Source organism: Hetaerina americana, unplaced genomic scaffold (assembly GCF_022747635.1).
Source record: "Hetaerina americana unplaced genomic scaffold, ioHetAmer1.1.p SCAF_3, whole genome shotgun sequence".
NCBI classification, from domain to species: Eukaryota; Metazoa; Arthropoda; class Insecta; order Odonata; family Calopterygidae; genus Hetaerina; species Hetaerina americana.
Genome location: NW_027286874.1, coordinates 90,964,227 through 90,973,289, shown reverse-complemented (window position 1 = coordinate 90,973,289; position 9,063 = coordinate 90,964,227). Strand labels below are relative to the sequence as shown.

General features: G+C 37.8%; 1 protein-coding gene across 7 annotated transcripts in view; it reads left to right on the top strand.

The window, feature by feature from the left end:
- Orp8 (Oxysterol-binding protein-related protein 8) overlaps positions 1-8,333 on the top strand; it is a 99,295-nt gene extending 90,962 nt beyond the window's left edge. For all 7 annotated transcript variants that reach the window (XM_071588419.1, XM_071588418.1, XM_071588420.1 and 4 more), the window contains 3 exons: positions 4,187-4,359; positions 6,416-6,586; positions 6,728-8,333. In XM_071588419.1, coding sequence (XP_071444520.1) covers positions 4,187-4,359; positions 6,416-6,586; positions 6,728-6,935 — 552 coding nt within the window. In that variant the 3' untranslated portion in view covers positions 6,936-8,333. The remainder of the gene's footprint in view (positions 1-4,186; positions 4,360-6,415; positions 6,587-6,727) is intronic.
- Positions 8,334-9,063: the final 730 nt, after the last annotated feature.

The window sequence follows — 9,063 nt, the reverse complement described above, 5'->3', positions numbered from 1 at the left end:
CTCATTCATAAATTAAAGGTCGCGGGTATAAACAAGGGCGCCATAAGTTGGGTTAAAGATTTTCTTTCAGAGCGGGAACAGAGGGTAGTCCTTGATGGCGCTAGTTCCGACAGCGTTCGAGTCACGTCGGGGGTACCTCAGGGAAGTGTGATCAGGCCGTTGCTTTTCTTGATTTTTGTTAACGATTTGAACCGCGAAGTGAAAAGTAAAATTAGGATGTTCGCGGATGACACGGTGATCTATCGGGAGATATCTGGGGATGAGGATCGTTTTATTCTAGCGCAGGATTTAGATTGCATTACTAAATGGTGTTCTAACTGGGGATTGACTCTAAATTATAATAAATGTTCAGTGGTAAATTTCTTTAAAAGATCAACGGGATTTGCTTACAAATTAGCTGGAGGTGACCTAGCAGTAGTTGATACGGTAAAATACCTAGGTGTCACATTCACAAAAGACTTAACTTGGGGGACTCACATACGTAAAGTCTGCGGTCAAGCATATAAAAAATTGGGATTCATTAGATGCGTTGTCGGCAAAAGTGACTCGAAGGTCAAGGAACGTTGTTACCACGCTCTTGTAAGGCCTCATTTAGAATACGCATGCAGCGTGTGGGATCCGAGTGAAAAAGGTCTCATTCGGGAAATTGAGAAGGTTCAACGCCGGGCAGCCCGTTTTGTAACAAATTCCTACGATAAAACGCAAAGCGTCACCGAAATGCTCATGGATTTGGGGTGGGAATCATTGGCTGAGAGACGATTCAATGCAAGATTGAAATTATTAAATAAATTTAGATCCGCATGTTTCACCACCGAGGTCTCGCAAATTATTCGTACTCCTACATACATTGGTCGCTCGGATCATGCATATAAAATTCGGGAAATAGATGCCAGAACTAGCCGATTCAAGGACTCCTTCTTCCCACGGACAATACAGGATAGCAACTGCAGGGTTATAGATAGCAAAAATTCCACTTGCCACCCTCAGCGTCTAAAAAATAATTAGTTGCATTTAAATGCACGCTCTTCCACTAACCTTATGTGTTTTGTTATAATAACCCATACTTTCCGAATGACCTCATTCGTGTTCTGTTCATCTGTTTTTAAGTTTCCCTTTCAATCCCTCGTCCCTCTCTGCGGGGGGAAATTCCTGCTACCTGCAACGTTGGGTCGCATTCCCTGCCTTTTACAGACTCTTTGGGGGTAGAGTGTTTCGTGGTACATTTTCATGTGGTAGTGATGTTTCAATTTCTTGCTTGTTGTGTCCTGGATTCTGTGTTGTAGGATGGCTTTCGTGCTGCATCATGGGGTGCAGTTTTTTAGTTGTTTTGCGGTATATGTGTTTGCATGAGTATTGGATGAAGGGATTTTTGCATGAGTGTGTGCGCTGCTGTTGGTGTAATTTTCCGTGTTGTTTCTTTTGCATGTGGTATTTTTCCTTTTTACGGTTGGTGACCTAACACCCCCCGCCACACGCCCTTGCGGCGGCTTGCGGGGTATTATGTAGATGTAGATATATATATATATATATATATATATATATATATATATATATATATATATATATATATATATATATATATACACACACACACACACACACACACACACACACACTCACATATAAATTATAAAGGAGGGGGAGAGAATAAGTTGGAGGAAAAATGCTTTAGTTGAATTTTTATTATTATTAAAATGCACTTGTGCATTTAGACAATGTCAGGTGTCACACAAGTCCCAAGTATTACGATCAAATTTGCCTTGGAAAAATAACATGACATCTCAAATCCAATCATTATCACAAGAGATAATGAATAAAATCAGTCAAAAAAATATACACCTAAAGGAAACTTCTAAACACCAATGTCTAGCAAACAAAAAGAAAATCCTCATCTCATTAATATCAGTTTCCCAATCAACTAAAAAAAATGAAAACTAAGCTGTTACATACAATTTTACTGAATACATCAATCAAATTATTGTCTTAATTGTTAACATCTTTTCTTAAAATTATTTAATCTGAAAGGAAAGGGCTCGAATAGTTTTGCAGGTAAACTTTTCCAATCAACAATTGATTTGTGAAGAAATGAACATTTTTTTTATTTGTTCCCTGTGCCCGGCATTTCACCTTGATTGTCATCATTCCTCCCTACAAAATTTGGATTTCCTACCTTTTTCCCTAGTTCTGCCCAAGCTTTCCCTCAATTCAGAATTTGGAACATTCCACAAAATCTGATTATTTCTCTTTTACTTTGTAAAGGTACCAAGCCCACCATTTTTAACATTTCAGTCACACCCTCCAGCCTCCTATGCTTCCCCAGTACATATCCGGCAGCCTTTCTTTGTACCTTCTCCATTTTTGTAATATGTTATTCTTCATGCAGATCCCATACAAGTGATGAGTACTTTAAAATTGGTTCTACCTTGGCCTTATACGCCTTTTATTTAGTTGCTCTAATGCTGTCTTTGAGGTTTTGCATCACCCAATGCTGAGTTTTGAAAGCTTTCTTAACAATGTATTCCATGTTCAGTCACCACCTTAAATCGTTGGTTAAATATTCACCTAAGTATTTACAGCTGTCACTTTCAGGAATGAGATTTTTCATGAATATGTAGTTTTCACTTCTTTGCTGACTCAGAGATGTATCTACGGAATCCATTTTGTTTACCATTCCCTTAAATTCACTTAAGTACCAATTGTTAAAAGCATTAGCTTTTCCTTATCGTTTATGATTAGTGTTCCATCCTCTTTTTTTGAAGCTGTTGTGTTTTCCTCTTTGTCTTTCCTCCTCTGCAGATACTTATGAAATTTATTTCCATTATCTTTGGAGATTATGTTCTGTAGGAAAGTTTTTTGGCTTTTTCTTTTCTCTATTTAATTCACAAACTAATCATTTGTAAATTATGAGCCATTCCAAGATGTCATTCCATTTTTTATGAATCACCCTTAGTTTTTTCTTCAAGGATCTGATTTTGCAGATGTAGAACTCAGGGTCAGTATTTTCTTTAATTTTTTTGGGACAGAATTATTTAATCCCTCCTCCATTAGCTCCTTAAATGTCTTCCAGATTTCTTCTACATTCTGCCCACCATTTACCCATTCTAAATACTTTTCCCTTAAAAAGGTCTGGAATCCTTCCCTATCACCACATTTATATTGCCATGCTGTCCTTTTGTTTACTACCCCATTATACTGAGACCTCTCCCAGTTCAGATGCCTACACACAGCTGAATGGTCGCTTATTCCTGGAAATACCTCAACTTCCCCCACCCACTTTTTGATCTCATAAGTATGACATCAAGAATGTTTCCCCTGCATGTGGGCTTTTCTATCTCCCTTGCAAAACCCTCCTCATTTATGAGAAGACTAGTAATTTCTTGGGCCCTCCCATCCCCTACCGTGATCTCGTCTGCCAACCATTGGACACCTGGAAGGTTCCAAGTCCCCCGCTATGAGGGTATGATCCTTGGGGATAGTCGAGTATATGCCTGCTAATACCTTTCTTGGGGCTTCTGTACATGGCAACTATTTTTAAACTTTTCCCTCCATTCCCACCTTTGACATGAACACGCATCATCTAACAATCATTTCTTACCCATTCCAATTCATATATTAGGTTTTTATCTGAACATATGAATATCCCTCCTCCAGGGCCATCCCTATCCCTTATGTAAACGGCCAAATTTTGAGGAAAAATCTCGTTTGACATAATGTGATCGCTTAACCACAACTCTGTGTCTATCACAATGTCCAGATTACAAGCATCAACTAACATCTCAAAATGACTGGCTTTATTTAGAAAACTCTGACAGTTAACCTGCAAAACTATTAAGCCCTTACCTTCCTTTCCTTTGGTCTTGCAAGGTTCACCTCTGGTGTCCATTACAGGTTTCCCTGCTCACTATCATCAATCCATGGAAGTACCACCAGTCAAAAATCAAAATTTTATTTGAAAATATATATTTTCTGAATGATTTAAAATTAATTTTGTTAATCTAGTACATTGTATTTAAATTATGCTTAATAGCTCTTATGAATTTCCAAATTAAATTCTAGCATGAGATTCTATTACTTTTGGTATCACTGCATTGTTAAAAATTTCTTTAAAATAAGGGGTTGGGTAGCACAGAATTGCGGCCTGCTGTGTCATCCTCTTTTTCTTGTCTAAATTACTTTGTTATTGCAGCTTCCTCAGCTACCTGGAGAATCTCAAGTGTTAGGACGAAGTCGGAGTGGGTTGAGGGAGAAAGGGTCTCACAGGCAGCGGGGCAGAAAGCATCCAGGTAAAGAGAAACAACTCAGTGGATGCAAAGAAAAAGCCGAGCTGAGTCTTGGAGAAAATTCTGGTGTGATAAGAAAGTAAGTTTTCAGCTTCTTAAGTTAAGGACTTCTTTAAGTCAACCTATCAGTTAAGGTAGAAGATGCATACAAGGAGCTGTAAGATTTTATGAATTTTATTTTTAAAATCATATTTTATGTCTATCCTTTGGCATACTTCAAGGAACTGTGATCAGTTTTTGTAGACCTTATGCATCAATAACATTTATTTGAAACATAAAGCAAATTTAGGTTAGCTGCTGCTGATGTAATCATTTAACAAAACATAAGTAATACTGTGGTGTACCAGCCACCTTCAAGCAATATCAGTATATTGGATTGCATCATGAGTGATATTTTCATCCAAATCTTAAAAAAGAAATATCAGTGCTTGTATGTGGAAATACTACCTTGATCAAAAATTTCCCGGAATTTATTCAGAAAATTAAAAATACAAGTTTATTCATCTAAATCTATATTGTCCCCTTCAAAGTAATCCCCATCGACTGCAACACACTTATGCCAGCGCTTGATCCAATCCTCGAAACATTTTTTATATTCGGTTTTCGGTATGTCCATCAGTGCTTCCTGCGATTTTTCCATTACTTCCTCTCGGCTGCTAAAACGCGTTCCCCGTAATGGTTTTTTAACTCGATTGAACAGAAAGAAGTCACAGGGAGCCAAATCAGGTGAATTCGGTGGCTGTTGGATGGTATTTGTTGCATTTTTCGTCAAAAAATTACGAATAATGATAGCACTGTGCGACGGTGCGTTATCATGGTGCAAAATCCACGAGTTTTCTGCCCACATTTCTGGTCTCTTTCGGCGAATTGCTTCACGCAAACGTCTCATAACGCCCAAATAATACTCTTTGTTTACTGTCTGGCCTTCTGGCAAAAATTCATGATGCACTACACCGTTGTAATCCATGAAAACCGTCAGCATTGCCTTCTTTTTTGACTGAAAACGACGTGGTTTTTTTGGTCTCGGCTCATTTGGTGAACGGCATTCACTTGCCTGATGTCTGGATTGCGTGTCGTACTCATAAACCCACGTCTCGTCTCCAGTAATGATCCTTTTGATGAATGTGGGATCGGATTCAGCCTCGCAAATCATGTCTTTTGCGACGTCAACACGGTCTCTTTTTTGCATGAAATTGAGGTCTTTCGGCATGCTACACGACGGAAACCCAAATCATTAACCACAATGTCTTGGGCGGATCCATAGGCAATGTTCAAGTCCTCCGCTATTTCTCTGATGGTTAATTTGCGGTTATTGACCAACATTTCTTTTACTTTATCAATTTTTTCACCGACTTTCGATGTCGATGGTCTGCCACTGCGTTCATCATCTTCGATTGACTCACGACCACTTCTGAACCGCTCGTGCCACTGGTAAACGACCGTTTTTTTTTAGAGAATCGTTGCCGAAACACTTTTCCAACATTTCCAACGTCCGTGCGCCACTAAATCCGTTTTTTACGCAAAATTTAATACAAGTTCGTTGTTGCAAATTGATATCCATTTCTGCAATTGTAAAAAATCGCCAATACACACAGAGATAGATGTACCCTTGGCTACGTAACTTTTGCAAATGTCAAGTTATGACACTAAGATTTAAAGGGAATATCAACAACAGATGTACCAATTTAACAAATAAAACAGAATTCAAATCGGAACGATGGGAGCGCCACACGGTGGTTATTCCGGGAAATTTTTGATCAAGGTAGTATGTAAAAAAATGGCACCTACTTTTACAGACTTGAAAGTGTTGATTTAAGTATTGTGAATGGAGTGAAAATCTTAGCACTCTCCTTTTAAATTAGATGTAACGTTGAGAAAACAGTGGTGAAAATCTTCAGAGTTGAATTGAAGAAGCTTTGTTTTATTAAAATGATTGGGGAATATCCATATGAAGGGTTTGAGGGGATGCATTATTTCACATTAGTTTAGACCTCAATGGATACTGATCTGATCTCAGCATAACTGATAGACTCACGAAGAACTAAAAAATATAGGTTTCCATCCTTGTTATTTATTTTTTATTCCTTCATGGTTAGGTTTCATGATACTTAACAGTTATTCCTTTGATTTTTTAGGGATGAAGTAAGAAGAGATAAGACTGAGATCGGTGAAGACGATAAGAGGAGGCAGTTCTCTTCTGATGAAATGGAAGATAAATTTGATAGTTCAGATTTTGGCGATGACCAGATGGGTGCAGATGGGAAAGTTGTAATTGGAAGAAGGAAAAGGAAGCAGAAGGAATATAAGTAAGGATTCTGATTAATTTTTTACTGATGTGATTTATGCAGAAATATTTTAACCATAAAAATGTGATTTGACATGTTGCCATTTGATAATCTATTCTCTTTAAATGAATCGCAAGTGAATGGCTCTTTAAATCATTACAGACAAATTCTCAAGGCAGTTGAAGGTGTGTCTTCACTTTTGCTTGAACAAAAAGATCAGTTGAATCAGCTTCAGAGGAGAATGGATACCTTGAGTCACCAGAACATGGGAACAGTTGCTCCATCGGGGATTATTGGTCCATGGCTGACTGGGCTACTGCTAGCACTTGTTGCTCAAGCATTGATTAACTGGGCCTTCCACTGGCGATGAGAGAGATCGTCCAAGCCTTCCAAGATTCATTTTCTGCTAGCTTTGCCATGAAAGCCCTTTGGAGTAGCCTACCACCTCTGTCACCTCACCTCAATCTTAAGATATTCCCCTCGAGTGCTCAGAGTGCTCCACTTCTTAGGGGGTGGGGAAAAGGGGGGTGAGATAATAAGCCTTGATCTCTCTGAATGAAAAGTTGTCCTTTATTACTTCACCATTCCATAAAATAGTGATTACTTCAATGGTGAAGAGAGTTGGACGTAAAATGTGTTAAATTTGAGCAGTTGAAGGAGATCATTCCCATGTGAGACTGTTTTACTCTCATGATTTGGGAGGGATTAATTTTTCTCTCTAGCCTCATGCTGCAATGCCATAAATTTATTCAAAGCCAACTGAATTTGTGCAGGTCCGTTCACTTAATACCACTACTGCCTTCCCAGGTCTCCAGAATTATTTTTAAGACCCCCATCATTCATCAAGAGGATGTTTGTAAATATTCATGTATAACGTTATAATTTAATATTATTTGTGATAAACGTTGGTGATTTTAATGTCTCTTTCTGGATTGGGAGATTTGGATTGCTGGAGTTATTGTTGTGATTCATTAATTGTCTTAATCAGCATTAAGCAATGTTTTAACAGTGTTAAATGTCACAAAGGACTAATTTTGAGATGGAAAATTGATTAATCATCTTACTAAATTTATCTTCATATTTGTTCTGAAGCTCATTATGAGTCAGACCATTTATTTCCCAGTATGTATAGCTTTTGATAGTAATTTCACTGTTGGATATTTGGCTATACATTCTTATCATATTTCCATCATATGTTTCTGTTGAATCTTCTTTATATTCTGCTAATCTCATTCCATTTCCATATCTATGCATTGCCAATGGCTTTGATTTGTGCAATATCTGTATTTTGAAATCAAATATTTCCTTTATTCCATGCTATTGAAAGTATTTTCCCTTCTCACTTCCTTAGGAAGGTATTAATATAGTGTTCATTACTAAAAATATTCCTGGGACCGTGAATATTTTGGTCCGACAGAATTAACCATGTAGGAGTTGAGAAGGTCCTAAAAAGTCAGCAAAATAATTGCTGCTAAATTTGTGAAGTATATGTGACCAAGCTCGTTATGTTTTGTGATATGGCTTTGAGCTCTTTGAGTTTCCAATTGTATGTTGGAAAAAAATTAAATTCTTTTAATTTCTATAACAATAAAATTGAAAAAAATTAGACTCTCTGGAGACCAACCTTAAAGGTAAATTTGTATTTTATAAATATTCATTTGCATTTCATGACAAATATTTGTATTTGTGCAGTTTTATTGACATACTCCTGAAGTAGCTTGAGTAAAGTATTTACCTTATGTAGAATCAATAAAATATATTTATTTAAGAGTGCTTTACATTCCAAATTGAAAATTGTTACCAAAAGCTATTATAAACATAAATTAATATATATATATATATTAGTGTACCTTTTTGAAGTGTATGATATTGTTTTCAAATATACTAATTCCTGAGATATAATTTTTATTTGATGGGTAATGTCAATTCTCTTGGTGAATATTAATCTGAAGATCCTGCCAAGAATGTCCAACAGATTAACTTCCCAAGGATTATTTACTCGTAGCTCTGTGGTATCTGCAGCCGCTACCTCCGCTCCTGTGAGAGCACCACTGAGAAATAACTGTAGCGTGTGAAGGGGGATTTCTAGTGGTATGCAGCAGCTAAATCAGATGTGTAGAAGCCCCCTGGGCTTCAGGAAAGGGCTGACCATGAGGGTGAGAGGCATGGCGGGGTGCATTCCGGGCGGTGGTGTTTCTCACTCGACAAAGGGGTTCTATAATACTTGAGTGAATTGAACTCTGAATTGAAATGGGTGTGTGGTATCGACGGGGTTGATATGATGCTTGCGATGTGTCACGTTGTCCCAAGGATTGATCGTGGGCATCTGGTTTGGAGCCTAGTCGAAGCGTTAATCAGAGGTTATGTCATGTGCAGGGATATCAAGGGACTCCTTCGTCGACCTTCAGCCGCCAATCCAATTGTAGAGAAACCCTCTGAACCATTCTGGTGTTCATTACACGTCTTAAGACCGCCAAGCATGTAGTGGGTAGGATTTT